Source organism: Bacillus rossius, chromosome 5 (assembly GCF_032445375.1).
Source record: "Bacillus rossius redtenbacheri isolate Brsri chromosome 5, Brsri_v3, whole genome shotgun sequence".
Classification (NCBI taxonomy): Eukaryota; Metazoa; Arthropoda; class Insecta; order Phasmatodea; family Bacillidae; genus Bacillus; species Bacillus rossius.
This window is the reverse complement of record NC_086333.1, coordinates 84,814,568-84,833,627: the sequence shown is the minus strand read 5'-3', so window position 1 is coordinate 84,833,627 and position 19,060 is coordinate 84,814,568. Positions and strand designations below refer to the sequence as shown.

The 19,060-nt window shown below is 41.2% G+C and overlaps 1 protein-coding gene across 2 annotated transcripts in view; it reads right to left on the bottom strand.

The window, feature by feature from the left end:
- LOC134532186 (nonsense-mediated mRNA decay factor SMG8) overlaps positions 1 to 18,210 on the bottom strand; it is a 47,635-nt gene extending 29,425 nt beyond the window's left edge. Inside the window, exons 1-8 of one of the 2 annotated variants that reach the window (XM_063368592.1) lie at positions 18,006 to 18,210; positions 14,100 to 14,256; positions 13,822 to 13,944; positions 12,552 to 12,703; positions 10,970 to 11,215; positions 8,105 to 8,286; positions 5,232 to 5,332; positions 1,383 to 1,598 (exon numbers count right to left, since the gene is read on the bottom strand). In XM_063368592.1, coding sequence (XP_063224662.1) covers positions 1,383 to 1,598; positions 5,232 to 5,332; positions 8,105 to 8,286; positions 10,970 to 11,215; positions 12,552 to 12,703; positions 13,822 to 13,944; positions 14,100 to 14,256; positions 18,006 to 18,046 — 1,218 coding nt within the window. In that variant the 5' untranslated portion in view covers positions 18,047 to 18,210. The remainder of the gene's footprint in view (positions 1 to 1,382; positions 1,599 to 5,231; positions 5,333 to 8,104; positions 8,287 to 10,969; positions 11,216 to 12,551; positions 12,704 to 13,821; positions 13,945 to 14,099; positions 14,257 to 18,005) is intronic. The other variant, XM_063368593.1, reaches the window with a different exon arrangement.
- Positions 18,211 to 19,060: the final 850 nt, after the last annotated feature.

Below are 19,060 nucleotides of genomic sequence, written 5' to 3'. Positions count from 1 at the left end.
CCTTGCTATAACCGAATTGGACAAATTTTGGCCCCCAAAAATTAAAAATTAACCGAAAATAGCATAAAAATTGTGTTTAAACCTGTATAATTGGAAAATAACAGGTTATATTAACGAAATCTTAATTTCTGTGAGCAGATGTGTGAATTCTCTTTAAAACTATACCCCATAAGTACGGATGCGATCACCGATTGCGTCAAAATAACCAGAATACCCTACCATGCCACGTAAGTATAGCATCTCAGCCCGCGGCCGACGCAGCATTGTCCTGCTATCTATTGCCGACGCGGGCTGTCTGCTGGCGGCCATGTTGGTTCGGGATGTTGCTAACAGGTGGTGCTAGTGTAGCGCGACGATTTAATTCCTTACAAAAAAGCAGGAGTGCGGCTGCGGCAACACACGTATGCCTCAAACGAAATAGTCGATGGAAAACTATACTTTTTTCATTTAAAGAAACCTGTCAACTTTTTTAGAAAATAAATTCGGTATTAAACTCAAACCATCACCTTTCCCGGACAGATACCCCAACAACTGACCGAAACAAAAGTTACAAGAAAACTGTCCTAGCGATTCGGAAATAAATACGTTAGTGCCTACTAGAGGTGTAAAATTAACGGAAAAATGTGTACCCGTATGTATTCGTTATTATAACAATTAGTACTCGTTACTATCGTTACGTTACTCGTTACTTCTGATACCGCATAACATTCTATGTTATGTTGCAGCAACGAATCCAGCCATATTGCGTACGCGTACAGTATGACGTCGCGTAAATAATAATAAATAGAATATAAACAATTAACAAAATTTGATAATTAATAGCTTTTGTTAACCAAGAAACAATTAAATCTCATTAGAGCGGCTTTTTAATATTATCTCTTTTAAGATAACAAAAAAAACGTGAAAATACGCGATTATAAAAACAAAACTATACATATTTCTAATTTGTAAAAAATACTTTCTTACGTTGTTTCTGTTCCAATCTCAAACTTTGGCTACACACGGCACAGATAACTAACGGAAGTTTGATAAAAGAAAGAAAGGATGGGATTCTATTTTTTTAGCCACGCACTTAGGTGGCGACTGCACGGCTGAAGAATGTGACAGGCGTCAACGGCAAGATGTTTAGTGGCGAGCGAGAGGGGTTGAGATAAGGCAGACAAATAACAAATGCCGCTTCAAGCAATCACGCCGTAAATTCCTCAAAAATACCTCGTTATAGCCGTGTTCTCGCTATTAGCGTGCTCGCTATAACGAGATTCTACTGTATCAGTAAAATATTAGTGCTCATATGTAGAGATTGAAAGGAATAATTTATGCAATAAAATAGTGCAACACTGTGATATTTGATTGTAATATCGGAGGCGTGACAGACCACTGACCTTGCGCTCGTGGTAACTGCGCATGTAATGAGGGGGGAGGCCTTCCTGGTAGGCTGCCAGCGCGACGGGTAGCACCTTGCCGCAGCGCGCCTCGCTGAACCTCATGTCCGTGCCCAGCTTGTCTCGGAGCGCCGTGCACGCCGGGCCGTCCGGCCCCTCCACCAGCCAGCCGTGCAGGTGGGCCGCCAGCCGGAACCACAGCGACGCAGACACTACCTGCGCAGAGCCTCGCGTCTAGTACAGCGTGCCTCGCTACCTCATACACTCCTGCCCCTCCACCAGCCAGCCGTGCAGGTGGGCGGCCAGCCGGAACCACAGCGACGCAGACACTACCTGCGCAGAGCCTCGCGTCTAGTACAGCGTGCCTCGCTACCTCATACACACCGGCCCTCCACCAGCCAGCCGGAACCACAGCGACGCAGACACCACCTGCACACACAGCCTCGCGTCTAGTACAGCGTGCCTCGCTACCTCATACACACCGGCCCTCCACCAGCCAGCCATGTCATCAATGGTGCGGACTCTCTGATTCTAGCAGTTTACAGCCACGTGATGCTGCTTTCACAGAGTTCCTGCATCCCGATCTGCAGTCACAGTAGTAGATCCCTTTACAGCTGCAGCCTTCGTCCTGGACGCTGTGGAGATCCTTTTGATTGCCGACTTCCTGAGATCTTCTCTACTGCATGGCAGTGTGGTGTTCATCAATTAGACTGGTCTTATGAAGTCCAATACCTGACAATTAGTTGTGATATTTTACGCAAGTTCTGGGTAGCTCAAAAAAATACCTATTAACTTTTTAGGTATTTGAGAAATCATTTATATCATTATACAGTAAACTCCCGGTATACCGCGCCCCGATAGATCGCGGAATCGGGTATATCGCGGGTCAAACCATGTCCCCCAATCAGAAATGAATAATAAATAATAATAATAATAATAATAATAACAATAACAGTAGAACCTCGTTAATTCGTGATGGTCGGGACCGAGATAATCACGGATTACTGAATTTCACGGACTAGCGATTAAAAGCCCGGAAGGTCTTGTCAAGCTTCTCAGACACCGGCGTGCAGCTGGGTTAAGGCCAAGGTCATGTGACGTAACATCTACCGAGGCTTACTGCGCCTTGGCAGCAGATGGATAAAAAATAGTAAACTCTCCATTATTCGTGTTAATTGGAACCCGCCGATGCCCGGCTAATTAAAATCCTGTACAAAAAAAAAGTAATAACCCCCGGATAATCCGTTCACGGCAAGGGCCGCCTTCGAATTAGTCTCGGCTTAAAAAAATACGGCACTGCCTAGCCATTAGTTCACAGTCATTTACAACAGCCGAAGAGAGAAAGATAAGATCGTGCTGAACTTGCACACATAAATTTTGGGTAGCCCCCCCCCCCCCTCCCCCTACTCATCCCACTTCGTCCAGCCGAATGCCAGCCAGACACGTCACTCGCCAGGCTCCTGCCGTGCGTTGGCGGGTGGAAACAAACAAAGGGAGACGGGAAGCAGAAGTCAGGACATCCCCCTCAAGTTTAAAGAGTGACAAATGTGACAGCTGAAAGGGGAGCGACACAAAGGGTCGGTACAAAGAGCGTTGCAGAGTTTGGCGGCCCATGCGAAGGCTTGCAGTGTTTGCGGGCCGCCGGCCCGCGTGACGTTAATTTTAAGCGCTGACAATTTTTACTTCTCTTTTTTTTTCTGCACTTTTAAATCGTCCCGGATTATCTGATTCCCGAATTAGCGCGTCACGGATTAACGAGTTTCTACTGTAATAATAATGGAATAAATGGTTGACAGCCGATTAGGATAATTTTGCGTTGTAACTCACAAACTAAGCATCGGGAAGAAAAAAGCCTAGGCGTAGAAAATGTCCGCAGTGAAATTCTAAACAAGATATCTCCGTACATTATTCCTCTATCTTGTAGTGTTTTCAAATTATGGTCCAATACAGACCAGTGTTATTTTCTGAAACACTAGTTCTTAACATTTTTTTTAACCCACAAATAAAGCATCGGACAGGGGACCCGATAAAGCCCACCGTCCAGCGACATCATCCAGCGTGACTCGGCTGGGGATTGATGTTGGATAGGCTTGGTTGACGGCAAGCGCTGGGAGGGGAGAGGTGCCGCGGCTGGGAGGGGAGAGGCGAGCCGAGAATATGCGACCAAGACACCCGGGTAGACGGAGGAGTAGAATATAAGCGCCAGTGATGAGAGGGGCGATTAAGCCGAAATGGGGGATGTCTGGTGACCTTGAGTAGTTCACTCATTTCCGTCGGCACACTTCTCGTGTTCACGTGTGTTGACAAGCGGAGACATACAAATGTTTTGTTATAACTTGAATCTACAGACGTAATATTATTCGTTGTATTATACACGTTCATCTTTTTACTTTGGTATAATGTTTTAACATTAAATAGTAAAGTAAATCAGCTAGCGTATTTTTAATCTTTGCCGAGGAATTCCCAGTGGTCCAATACTTACGTGAACCATACTGTACCACTTTTGCCGTGAGGTAGTAAACAAGCCCCGGAAATGTTTATGTGTAGCGGCCTCCCGACCTTTAACCAGAGGCTGGGGAATATAATACTTGCCGATCCGAGCCACACACACTAAGCAACTCGACACAGCGTTTGATGGAATAAGTAAAGACAACGTTTAACAGACTTTTTAATACGGCGCCACTGATTGCGCTAAAATTATTTTGGCGCAATTTTTGTATCCCACATATGTGACCATTATAATTTACTGTAAGCATGTATAACAAAGTTTAACCACTTTACACGATAGACGATTCTTTATTTTATATTGTACGAATGCTAGAAACGTTTTTCACGTATCTGCTGCATACTTCTGCAAAAGACACGCTGTCTGTAAGTACGTAAATCTAGAATTTTTATTTTGTCAATCAATTTCGATTCATATTCGGTTTGAAGTATTACTATGGCATTTCTATTTAGAAGACTTTGACCACAGAATCGTGTGTAACCGCACACACTGCACTTACTTTGTTACGGACACTCAGACGAAGCAGATACTGTGGCTGACACCACGAGACTGGCAGCAGTTTGTGTGCCGCACGTGTGTATGGCGGCGTGTGGCACGCTCGTAGGCCGTGCGACAAACTGTGCGCGGCGTGCGGAAAAAAAAAATTCAACATTTAATATTTATCTTTAAAATTTATTATTTTTATTTTTTCACCCGCGTTTAGTGAAAACTGCGGATGCAAAGTCCGCACAAAGGCGGGCCGTCTATACTGTGCGTGCTTGCCGACCTATTAGTACACAGGCGGTGTTTTATGCCTTTTGACCTTGGTCACATCGAAACATCGCGGTTATGCAACAACGCGGGTAAAAGTTATGTCCCCCGACAACCGCGTTAAATAGGGAGTGTACTGTACATAGAATTAAATGATCAATACGTTTGTACAAAAGAACATACAAGTGCTAGTAAGTAAAAGTTTATGCAGTATAAATGCTAAACGAGTAAAAGTTTTATAACTGATCAAAATGTAATATGTATTATTTATTATTTCTTTGAATTCAATTTATCTAGTTAATATTGACACTGAGCACCTATAAAATATTGAATTTTTTTATGTGTTTATTGTTTTGTAATAATCATACAATTATAATCATCAATCACATCACATCATAATACTTTTTCTATTCTACCCTAAACTAATATTTACGGTACACTTTTGTGACCATAATGGGTATTCTTTCACAGGGTTGCTTTAGCTGGGTCGTTCAAGAGTCACAGTTACACTACTTATAATTGATTAGTGATCTCTAATAATGGAACAAGTTCTGGAATAACTAAATATTGTGAATAAAGCTGACTGCACTGACTTCGAAGTGACTGGGGACCATGTGTCGGCCGACGTTGTCATCGAAGCCCTTGAGGAAGCCTTGGTCGATGTGTTGTTGCAGAAAGCTCGCAAAGCTGTGGTCTGGAATGTGAGAGGAACAGACAACACTACAGTATACTGTTGAAAACATAACTACAAACAAATAATATGTATACAGGGGGCTATCACTAACTGAAAAAATAATGCTATATTACAGTAGAACCCCGATTTAACGAAGTGCTACGGTTACCGAAAATGTTTACTCTAAATCGATGTTTCGTTAAATCCGATTTACCGATTTTCAATGACCCCCGCACTCATAATCGCGTACCTACGTTTCCATATCGTAGACAGGGTCGACGCTGATATCTTGTGCTGCCGTGCTATCTCAGACTTCGTCAACTTTCCATCTTCAACGTTTTTGATCTTGCTCGTACGGCCCCCGGTTCGTACGTACACCTCGGTCGTACATACAGATTTTTAGAAACCGTGAAAAATGAGGCATAAAAAAAAGTTTAAATATATGTAAAGTGTAAGAAATACGTTAAAGTTTATTAAAATACAGTTGCAACCTGCAGCGTTTATAACAAAAACGAGCTACATACACATTGCGTCACAGTAAAAAATTTAAAAAAAAAGGCCGCAAATTGATGGAAATTTACCGTCCATAGCGCGCCGTATGCGGAGAAAGGTCATTGTACTCGGTCAGCTGCTGTTACGGCGCGGCGTAGCCGCCGGCTGGCTCTCTTTGTTCGCTGAGCTGCGCAGCACTTATAAAAAACGTATTCCAAAAACTAAACACCGCGCACAAAGCTCTTACTGATAATATAGAGCTGTAGCAAACCGTATGTATTCGGTACTGTGTAACAGGTGCGCCATCTAGTAACGAGTAACGAAACGTTACACACGGCTGCATCTCGTTACTCGCATTTTTCGTATGTTTTACGCATGCGCGCGCATATTTGATGAATTTGCGTTACAAAGAACGATGTTTGTTTATTAAGTAAAGTATAATTTGGAAATTCGTCGTCAAAGTTTTTTACTGTTTATTAAAGGTATTGTGTGTGTAGACAAAGTTTGAGATTGGAACAGAAACAACGTAAGAAAGTATTGTTTACAAATTAGAAATATGTATGTTTTTGTTTTTTATTATCGCGTATTTTCACATTTTTTTTGTTATTATCTTAAAAGAGATAATATTAAAAAAGCCGCATTAATGAGATTTAATTGTTTCTTGGTTAACAAAAACTGTTAATTATCAAATATTGTTGATTGTTTATATTCTATAATTCTATTTATTATTATTTACGCGACGTCATAATGTACGCGTACGAAATACGACTCAATTCGTTGGTGCAACATAACATAGCTTTTTAATGCGGTTTCAGAAGTAACAAGTAACGTAACGATACGATAGTAACGAGTACTAATTGTTATAGTAACGAATACATACGGGTACGCTTTTTTTCGTTACTTTTACACCTCTAGAGAATAATGATAATGGCGTATTGGTGTGACGTGGTCACAAGTTGAAAAAACCTGGAGGATGGGAAAAGGAATATTTGGAAACGTGTGATTATTGGCTAGCACTGTTACTATGCGGGCGTGTTTGGAAGATAACGTGGTGAGTCAAGCCAGGCATAGAGAGGGGGAGGGGGATGCGGACAAAGAAACCCTTCATGACGTCATGTGTCGCGGACAGTCTATCTATCCAGGCGCGCGCAATGGCACGCACCTACGCAATTCAGTTACAGCGCCCGCAGTTTTTAAGCAATTTGAACAATTTTTTTAATTTTTTCGTATTTGGACAGATGATGCAAAGGCACATATTAATATATAGTACCTCCATTCTATTACTGACACCACAGAGTGTATTTTTTAATAAGATTCTATTACTATTTACTTGCTTTTTTTGGAAATCTATATTATTATTTTAATAAATTGGTGATTTTTGTTGGTTCCTGAAAACCTTTACGTTAAATCGCTGTTTTCGTTAAATCCGTGTTCGCAAAATCAGGGTTCTACTGTACTATAAAAATACTTTTTATTTTAAATCAGTACCTATAGAGGAAAGCCATCACTGTTATAGTGGTTATTATAGGCCACTCGATCAAAGATGACGGGGTTACCTTATGGTCCACAAGTCCTAAGACGTATCAAGCTAATTCAAGATGGCAGATGACAAAGTCATTAGTACCATTTACTACTTATGTTTTTTGAAATTTAAATGTGGCACACTCTGAATTCAAACATGGTGCCGCCAGCCAGTACTATACATTCCTTTTGTATTTATTTATAATTCCACTGGTCTGGTGGTCTAGTGGTTAACATCTCTGCCTACCAATACGCGTCCCCGGGTTCAGAGCGCGCATGATGCAATAGATATTTATTCTTAAAAAATAACACCAGCACTCCACAGCAGTGCCACCTAGCTTCCAAATGATAAACCAAGACGACCGCTGCCGACCGTGACGTCACCAGCAGACGCCTCTCTTGTCACGTGTCTTCCTTGCCACGTGGTATTAACCACCGGTTTCCCCTCCGAGACACTGTTGCTACGTTGCCAATTATTAATGCTTACTACCTCATTCCCCCCACACCATAGGTAGACCAAGAAACTCTGGCCAAACACGCCCCTGGCTTCTGAGGCTCTGCCTGGCAGCACCTACCTTCCCCCTCCCTGCTCAAGCCCCAACTAGACCGGATGAAATGAGTCCCACCCCCTCGGTGTCTAGTAGTTGCTCACCGAGGCGAGCTGGGTTCGACTCCCAGTGGGTCGAACACAGGTATTCTGCAAGTGAGGCTGGTTTCCTCGAGATACTCCTGCTTCCCAAACCAACGCATCCTCCGTCCCTCAAGTCCTGTTCCGTTTACCGGCGGGATCCGGCTCCTCCTGGACGCTGGGCGTCTCGAACCGGCTCCCCTCGGTCGGGGGGTGCTTGCAGAAGTCCACCAGCGAGTTGATCATGTGCGACAGCCGGTCCCGGCTCGGCCTGCTCTCCGTCGCAACGTACACAAACTCCTGGTTCGCTGGGATGGCAAACAACGAGTTTGCGCTGCGCAAAACATCAACACCAGGTTACAGTGCACTCTAAATGTGAGACTTTGAACACAAACTACAGCAATTTTGATGCCTTGAACAGATCTGTTCATGACAAGAGAGAAAATAACAAGCTCGTTTGATTCCAGGAAAACAAAACATAGGTATTTATCACATATTTCCATTAGATTAAAACATATGGTTGATTCCAGTTCTTTAAGATCTACTTTTAACCCCATTTATCTTTCCTCTACATCCTGAGATCACACTGGTGTAGAACCAATGTCTTGTGTAATTGCACTAATTATTTTAACATTTATACAACAAATATGGTACACCTAGCCCTCACTTAGCACGTCTTCAGAATGCGCGGTTTCATTTAGCGCGATGTGAATTTTACTGCACCAGTCTTGAAAAGCACGTCTGTAAATTTCAGTTAGCACGAAATCTCAGCAGGAAAAAAAAAAGCCGAGTACGACGCCACAAAGTCTGTTTCAACTGCTGTAAAACAACATATGTTCCGTGGGATACAGTTAGCCAAACAAAAGATGCGCGCGTATAGGTCTGTCTACGCTATCGGCTGTAGTACAAACATCAGTTATGGCAAGTTAAATTGCGGCTATGGAGTGTAAAGGACCAAATGTTTTTACTTCCGTGCGTATGCCGCCGTGCCGTACCGTTGTCGCCTGGCCACCAACCAGGCCATGAACTCAGTCTAACCACTGGCAGGGAATCCACTCAGACAAAAGCAACATCTGCCCATTAGGCTGCCAGTAACTGTACGTGCTTGATCACTCATAATGCATCGTGTTCAAGTATTTGAGACAAAACTAAGTATTATGGCGCATGGCATAGATTATCATTAAGGCCACTCTTATGTTGATCGCACTTTAGTTTTAAGCAAGTCAACTGTGTGCACAATCGTATGAAATAAGGACTCTTACCAAAAGTTTATATAAGTCTGATGCTGCTGGTTGTACTAGCGGGAATATATTTGACATTAGATACCGGAACAGAAATGAACAGATGATTCACGTGGTAAGGTTGTTAAATGAAAGGTAAGGTTGTTGCAATGAAAAAAATAATCAATGGCCTGACAGGATTGGTGTGAACCAGGTGGTGATACATGAATAAGCACTTTAATTTTTGAAAAATTAAAATGTAACTATCCAGACAGTAATATTGGTTTCACTCTCAGTAAAGGATGGTTTGGAAGGGTACGCGACGTGAGTTGAAGATCACGCCCGGGCGGGCAAGTCAGCCAGCCGACTGACGATAAAGTTCATAACCACGTATCGTATCTCCTGTTACGCGGTGTCGTATTTGTCATACAAAGTGCGATGGGAGGCATATAAAGATAAATGGTATGACATATTTATATTTGAGTGTTATTCAATGCATTTATATTACATAAAGTATATTTTCCTACAAAATTTTGGAACATATTAAATAAATTAGCCTTGCTATTTATGGAAATTAATGCTTCAGAATATGCAATTTCGAATAACATGAGCATTTTTAGGAACAAATTAGTCGTGCTAAGTGAGGGATAGGTGTACATCAATCATTATTTCATCAATTCTTATTTCATTCTTATTTTATTACAAGAGTAAATACTTCAGTACTTAAAATATAAAAGATAAAATTTTTCACAGGCTTGAAAACAAGTGGTCACCACTCACTGCCGACTCACGAGGCGGAGGCCAGATGATGAGGTTCATTTCACTGAACTGAGATGACCGTTACGACACTACACATAATGTTATGCCCTCAGCGTTTTGCAACGCCTTCATTTTTGTTGTTATCAATGGACCAACAAGCTAAGAGACTTTGGCTTTTTCAAACTTAAAAGCAACATACATCTGATCCACAAAGAAAGGTATAGATAGAATTTTAAATTGTTTGAAATTTCACACACTATAAGGGTTCAAAAGGACAGGACTACCTTATCACTGTGAACACCAGCCTACTGGAATATTACATGTTAATGAGTCATGTCAAAGTTGGACATTATCATCTCCTCCACAGCTGAACAGCAGGTCTATGACTCCTTAGCAATCACTGCCACTGAGGACAATTCTGAAGGAGATTTTTCATAAAAACACTTTGAATTTTTTTGCCCAAGGTATGGCCTGTCCGCCAAGAAAATCAACGCACTTTATCTGGAAATGTACGATGATAGGCTTAGGCCGCTAGAGAAGGAATTCTATCAAAGGTTACAATTTATTTTGAAAAACATGCTTCATATAGTCATGCATAGATATTTCAGGTAAATTGTTAGTTGATTCTAAGAAGTCTATTAAATATTTAATTATTCATTTAACTTACGCAAGTTTACATACAGTTTAATGTAATTTTTTTTTTGTAATTTATGGTTTTCGATTTCATTGCTTTCCAGTATTGGCAATGCACTTTGGTTATAGAATTATTTTGAGCATATATCTGACACAGAAGAAATGTTAGCATTGAGGAGCATGCAATGGCGCTCTTCTTACAAGGTTATTTTACATGCTCGTGTTCTTAAAATTTTGTCGCTTCGCAACCCCGGGAGGTGTGCCTTGTGGCACACTATTGTAGGAGAATTGTCACTGGATGTTATTTTCGTACCCAATCAGAAACACTATGTGGAACATGTCTTGTATTGACTGGCCTCGTGAGTGTAGGGACCAGCAAGAGAAACTGCAGGGTGAACGGCACACCTGGCGTTGGAGACGACGCGGCTCTTGCGCAGCAGGTTGTAGATCATGTCCTCGAGCGCGTGCTCCAACTTCTTGACGGAGGGCCTGGGCGTGTGGGGGCGTGCACACGGCCGCGCGAAGGGCGCGGGGCAGGTCTGGCACAGGAACAGCACGCGCGGGGGGCACGGCCGTCCGGCCGCCACCCAGTCCTTGGGCAGCCCGCCCACCGCCCGCAGCTGCTCCGTCAACGCAGGGGCCAGCTTCAGCCTGCGACCCTCCGACAAACACACGCACGTGCTGCTACAAGTGGAGAAACAGATTTGAAAAGGATAGCCCAATCAATTAAATACTTTACTAATATTTAGACTACTAATTAAGTTATAGCAATGTAACTGTCTGTCCATAAATTACTCAATCTTTCCTTAAGTGTCCGGAACTCAGCATGATAATGGCTCGTTCTTGCTCGTCTCTTACCACGCACATCTGTCTCAACACACTGCCTCGCACTATTGCTTGTCTGCCACACGTACAACATCCGGATGCTCCTGTCCCCGATGTAGCTCATCGCTCATCGTCCACGTTCGCTCACCTAGGAGTTACTCCCCCTCTCACTGTCCTCTGTAAGTTTCTCCATTTATATACCTGCCAAGTCCTGCCCTGGACTCTGAAGTGTGTCACATCATCAATCCCCGATTTAACATTCAAAGCTCCGAAACAATGGCATCTTAGCTATGCCACATCACGCAGATGGACCCTAGAGAGCCGCAGAGAATCCTGCAGGCTCAGTGGGAAAGTGCTGGGGAAGGGGGAAGGGGTTAGTGAGATGCCGCTACGCGTGTAGCAGTGATGGGCACTACCTGCATGACGCCCGCCCGCAGGCCGGCTGGCCAGCATCGTCGTAATGTCATCCAGATATACCCGGCATATTTTCCATGTCAGGCCACAAACACAAGTTCCACTAATCTGTCAAAATTTGCAGGCACATTACATAACCAAAATGGCAGCACAGTCAACTGGAACAATCCACTTCCTGTTGAGAAAGCAGTCTTCTCCTTGTCCTCTGGATGAAGTTCCTCCTGCCAGTAACTGCTCTTCAAGTCCATTGTCGACAACCACTTAAACCAGCAAGTGTATCAAAGCGTCATGAATACGCGTAAAGGGGTGGCTGTCGTTTTTGGTGATGATGTTCAGTTTCCAGTAGTTCACACAGAACCTCAGTTTGCCAGCCTTTTTTTCTAGCAGACTGGGAACTCCCAGGGACTCGCTCATGACTCTATTGCCCCACCCTTCATCATATCTGTAATTATCTTCTCATCCTCCTCTTGCTTTGCGCAGATGTCATGGTGCCTGCCATATTGGTGCGATATTGATGCGATGGTAGATTAGAATCATTCTTCCTCTATCAGCATTCCCAAGAGAGAACAAATCATGGTTGTTTCGTAGAAAAGCAGCAACTTCTTCAACATCTTCAGGGGCAAGGTTCTCCTGAGATCAATTTAATAACTGCTCTGGTTAAGTACCAGCTGCATTTAGTAAAAGAACATGTAAAAACCTCCGTCACCACGACTCCTCTGGAACGAGACGAGGACGGCCGGCGACGTACCTGGCAGCATCCAGGGCCCGGAAGAGGTGCACGTAGCTGGTGTCGAAGCCGTGTGTGGGGTGGCACAGCACCAGCACATGAGACACGAGGAACAGCAGGAGCAGCGCACGGGCGTACTGATGGTTCAGCCCCGCCCACACGCACAGGTAGCCCTGCAAACACAGTGGTCCCCGCCGCACTCAGTGCCACTGCACTCCCAGTCGCTGGTCCTCCGACCTCGAGCCGTGGAGGGGCAGCCAGCCGTCACTGCGTGGTGTGAGTGATCTCGGCTGCCTGCGGGGTTGTTCCCCGGCCGAGGGCCTGCCTTACGTACCCGTCCTGAGGGCCTGGCATTGACGTGGGCAAGGCCGGCCGCATCCGGAACTCCGGGCGACTGTGGTGCCGTAAAGTAAAATTACTTCTGCACACTTTTAATTTAAGTGCACTTAGTGCAAGAAAATTTATCAACAGGCATTCACTGCAGGAAAGCAAGATTGATAAATTCCAAAAACGAAACTTGATTTCTAACTTGGCAATTTGCCAACAGTTGAACAGCATTATGAGTTGGCCATTCAAGCAGTCCTCTTGTGATGAAAAAACAACCATACCATAAAAATTGACTACATAACTATAAAGTGTTTCCATTCTTCTCTTAGAAGAATGTAGGATACTAATATTATTTTATTAAAATATAATACAATATAATATTTATTGTTAGTATATAATATAACTAGCTGAACCCGGCAGAAATTGTCCTGCCAGTGTTTATTTATTAACCTCTATATATCTAAATTGGATGGTTTGTATGTAATTTGTATGTAATTTTATTAGTCACAATCACTATTTGTTGTTATTAAGGATTAAGGACAACAAAAATCACAATATAACAATTTTCATCTGGGTTGAATGGAATAGAAGTTGCTATGCTGTAGTGCCATCTAGTGTAGAACTGTAGCTGAATGGAAAGCGTGAGAATATTCTCAGAGTTCAAATACCTATATATACCAATTTTCATGGCAATCAGTTGAACAGTGTAGAAGTTAATGCACAGCAGCGCCATCTAGTGGCGAGTTACAAAAAATGGAAAGCATAAAAACCTTATACATGAAAAATCCCTTTGATGTGCCAACTTTCACTGTGATCGGTCAAACTGTGTCCGAGTTTCTCAATCTCATGCATACCAACATCCATTTTTATGTAAATAGATATTAAATAATATTAGGCCAAATATATTGCATTGCAAGAAAAATTACTGTGGCTACAACCCATAAAAAATTGCAGTGGATTTCACCTTTTCATCCAGGTCTTTGGAGAACTCATCAAATGCCTTCACCAAAGTGTGGGTATCGAACACTCCGCGCAAATGTAGAAATATCACCCTCTTCTTCGCATCGTAATAACCTTCTATGTCAAACTAAACAGGACAAACAAAAGATGACAAGTATATACATAACAATCTCATTTGACAGATTTATTTTTCAATGAATTTTTCAATTAAAGACTCAACAGCAAACATATGTAGTTGTTTGAAAATGCTCAGTACTGATACTGGGTAATCAGAGCACTCACGAATGTGTCCGGACCAACAACGGGGTCCTCCAGCAGCGACGGTTCAAAGATCTGACGGCCGCAATAGGCATCCACGTCGCCGGCTTTGCAGCTTTTGGCCCACAGAGGCGACTTGCCGAAGAACGACACCACCATCACCTTCTGCTGAGACATCTCGCTGCAAAACAAGCACACGTCAGCTGTCCGTGGCATGTGGCAGCCACGGGACCGCCGGCAGTCCGCGATAGCCTCCTGTCCCAGGCACATCAGCACTGTCAGCACATGATCATGCCACTCTGGTACCAGCAACTACAGCAAAATAGCACAAATTCATTCATTTCATAGAATTAAAGTTTTAATTAATTTCTCATAAGCAAGCTAAGTTGAATGTGTGCAATGGTCCGTTTTGAAGAGGGTTAAAAATTTTCTTTTATTTGTAAATGCTGTGTTAAAGAAATTTAAAAAAATAGGCCGAACAATCATATTTCAGCTTGAACGTGATCTGCTGTGAGCCGGACACCTGAGAACAAACGACTGAATGCATCAAGGCTTGATCGCTGGTCGACATCTGTCGTCAGAGACGACGAGGGATGGCGAGATAAGAAAGGAGCAATAACGGGATGAATGGCTTCCATGAGGGAGTGAGTTTTACGTGCTTTTTCCTTGTGTTAGTGTTATTTTATTGTTGTTTCACATTGCCATGACTCTTCTACAAATTCTCAGTAAATGTCACCCACAGTTTTTCATGCAGTTGCCCATGAAAAACAGAAGATTATAATCGTTTAGGTCAGGTCAGTGATACTTAAAATATGTAAAATATGGAGCAGCCGAGTGGCCAGTAGCGGCCAAGTGTTAAGTAGCATCTAGGAAGAGGACTTTGACAGATTAAACAATATTGTTTTCTGGCCGAGTGGATGTCTTATGAGCCCTTTTGTACGGGAAACTTCCTCCAGATCAAGTAGCCAGCATGTCTTGATGGCTCAGGAGCCTAATAATGCTAGTAGCGCGACCTCCAATCCTTCCATTACGGCCTCTACTTCATGCCTGGTGCCAGGAGCGTAGTGTCCAGGGCAGACGTCTAGCAGAGACTGGGTAATCAATCACTCAACAGGCATTCTTTTTGCAGACGATCTTCAAATATACATTAAAATTACTTCACCAAATGATTGCATTCTACTCTCGAATGACATTATTCAAATTAACTTTGGTGCACTAGAAATCTGGTTATTCTTAATACAAATAAAACTAAAGATAATTACTTTCACTAGAAAACTTCATCCAGTCAATTATAACTATATTCTAAACAACATGAAAATCTCTCAAACCTACCGCATAAAAGATCTTGGAATCATTTTAGACTCTAAATTATACTTTTATAAACATGTTGACTATCTAAATTCTTCCTCCCATTGAATCTTGGCCCTAATATAATACATTTTTATGCTAATAATTCTGATTCAATCATACCACTTTATTTTGCTTTAATTAAAACCTAATTAGAACATTGATCTATTATTTGGAATACATAATATAAATACAAAAGATATTATGAAATAGTATTCAAAACAAAATAATTAAACTAATTGATATAAAGCAGCTTCCACAACCAACTCTTGATCTTCTTTCAGATTGTACATTTCAACTTGATGCTTGTTTGTTCAAAAAAATTTTAACTATAAAATCAAATGGAATTATGTCCTGATGAATGCTGGTTTGAGAGTCCACCAATTTAACAGACACGTGTTATCTTCTCTGTGTACCCGACATAACAAAAACAATCACAATCTTATTTATTGATTAATTTCAAACTCTAAAAGACTGAACATGCAATTTAGTTAACCATGTATACTTACTGTACACTTAGTCTTTAATAATATGGTATTATTTATTTTTCCAATAACTTTGAACTGTTATTAGTACTAAATTTTACTTTATTTACTCATATTTATTTATTCATACATTAGCTACTTGTCTAATTTATTTTATACTGTAGTTAATATCTCTTTTTTTCTGTGGTGTATCACTCTGTATGTTGTTTCGGCAAATGTTGTTACTGCTAGAATATTTTTGATTTATCTATTTTTGTGTACCTATGTTGTGTCATTTGTGCTTGTCCTTTTTGTATTGTCATTTATTTATGTTATGTTTTCATCTTTATGTTGTACCTAACCCTTAAGTTTTAAAACTGTTAGTAGACATATTACAAATAAATAAATAAAATATTTTTTAAAGTATTTGACGCCCCGCGAAACCCGATGCATCTCCAGTTGTGCCCCCATCCCTTCTTCCTACATTGTACATACACGTGTGTGACGTGTAGTATTTGAATAGTGTGCACCTAGTCCCAAAAAATTACCGCAAGAGGGTGCAGTAGTCAGTGCCTCGTAACCCGGATTAGAAGTAGCCTAATTCATTATTTTAATTCTTTTCTTTTGCATCCACCAACAGCTATGTTATTTTTATATTAGCAACATCTAAAGATATAATTTCTAGTTAGTTCATCTGACATTCTGAAGTTTGAAATCAACCGCAGAAAGAAGGTATTCTGATACTTTTATAATGTTAAATACAAATAATGTTCAGGGTACATATAATTTAATATTGTGTTTTAATTTTTGTAAAGGGTTTCTGTTTTATACTTTTAATACATGCGGTACGGTTTTTAAGTAACTCAAAGGTTCGTACATCTTGGGGGGGGGGGGGGGGGGGGGGGAATGTGGTCCAGATGCTCCTGCACCGATATATTTATTTCTGTTAACTTTGATTTGTCTGAAACTCTTTCCTTCATCCTCGGGGCTGCCTCGTGAGGACAACTGCTTAGCCAAAGTTGAGGCACCTATTCTTTATTCAATGCAGTTTTGCTGGCAAATAATTATTTACAAATTTTTTTTCCGTTGTGCAAGCTTATTATGTTTTTAATTAGCAGCTATATTCAATCAGAAGCATGAAGGCACTCTAATCAACACATGTGTCCTTATTCATGTTCTGAACCTCCTATACTTTATTCCACATAGATTGGCTGCCATTAACGTTGTGGTGGTGTGACGTTTAGGATGTAGCTATCCTGACCTATCAAACCTTTCGCATAATTTTAAAGTATTAACCTAATCAACCACCCACACTTTTTTTAGTATTTCTAATCTAGTTAGACTATTCTGTAATTTCTCCGTCACTTTAGTCTATGAAAGACATTTAAATTTACACAATACCTGACATTGTGTAAATTTAAATGTGTTCAGGGTTAGGTATGTGTTGGGATCAAGCAATAATCTTGAATTTGTGATATGGTACCTTTAATTTTGTAAGAATTTTTTTTAACCAGTAATGTACTGTCTTAATTGTTGGTAACTTAGGTTAGTTGCATAAAAAATACTCCAAATCAGTGTGAACGGTCAGTTTGGTTAGGTAAGCTTCATCAAAAACACTGTCAAAAATTTGTGAATGTTAGATCAGCTAAATTAATAATTTAAATAATAATTTATACATAAAGTGTTAGTATTGTTACATTATTGATTTGTTTGGCCAGAATCTTTTAACAAACTAAATTAAAACAGCAAGCATCATGCACCACAGGATCAACGTATACAGGGCTATGCCACCAGAATCAAGTGATAAAATTTGGAAATGTGGAACGGAACAATTATCCTTAACCTAACCAAACGCTAACACGAATTCGTCAAACCATCTACATGTGACAGGAGAGCAAGACTTAAGGAGAAGACTTAAGGAGAAGACTTCAGGAATTGGGAGAATAAAGTATTGGGGGACGGGGAAATCCTTGCCCCCGGGTGGAAGCCCAATTGCAAGTGTATTAATCAAATCAATCAAACCAACTATTTAACATCAAAATTTTACTGGACACGGTCCAAGATGTACATAATACTATGTATAACATTATAACACTGTATTTCAAGGTATTTACCCTACCTCTCTACCGGCACATTAGGTAATTTAAATTTGTTTTTCATCTTATGTCCAGTCACAGGCCAATGTCCCAGTGAGGTGAGTAAATCTTCTTTACCCTTGAGTTTACCGGCACACCGTGTTGATATTTACAAAAGTAGGTTGATTTTGACCACGGTCTAAGAAGGGGAGGTCTGGACACTCCCCAACCTGGCCACTCGCAACCAGGGTGTCCACAAGGAAAAAATATTTGGTACCAACTTAGGCGAGAAAAAAGTATTATATTTGAAAAAAAAAGTATTAAATTATAAATTGGTATGGTTTTAACAATTTAGGAAGTTATTAGAAATTTCAATTCTCTAACTTAAATATCACACCACACACACATACATTCCATAGTTTTTAAAAATAATTATGCTTAATAATAAAACATATTGTAGTTACTGTAATATTATTATATTAAAGAAAAAAGTACTAGAACTGAGCGTAAATGTACTAGACCACTAAAAAAAACTTATAAAAGTACTAGATCTAGTACGAAAGTACTAACTGTGGACACCCTGCTCGCAACCTCTTTTTGACATTTTAAATATTGGGTAGCCTTTGCAGACACTAAAGTCTAGCGACAGGAATGCTACTTGCTGATTTTTAAATCCCTTAACCTAACTAAAACTAAGTTTGTTTAGGAGGGTCCGGGTTAGGGGAGAGACATAGGTGCCTCTCAGGCCGAAGCCTAATCGCCTAGTCATGCAGGAATTAGCCATGCAGGGAGATGGTCGCATGCATAATGTGCTAGGAGGGGATTGGCCAGACATGGCAGCGATTGACGCTATGACTAACTCCCCTCACTCGTAACTCTATACCAAACTACTAGATAAGTTGGGCCCAGGTAAAACCTGCATAGACACAGGGAAAACATGGGTTACTATCATGCGGGGAGCAAATTTGCATGCATTAAGTGTAGGAGAATACAAGAGACGGAGGATGATCTGGATGAAGAGTTGGACCTAGCAGAAAGAATCTACCATGAAAGGTTTTGGACTTATGGTTAATTTTATATTTTATTCAGGTCTGGACTT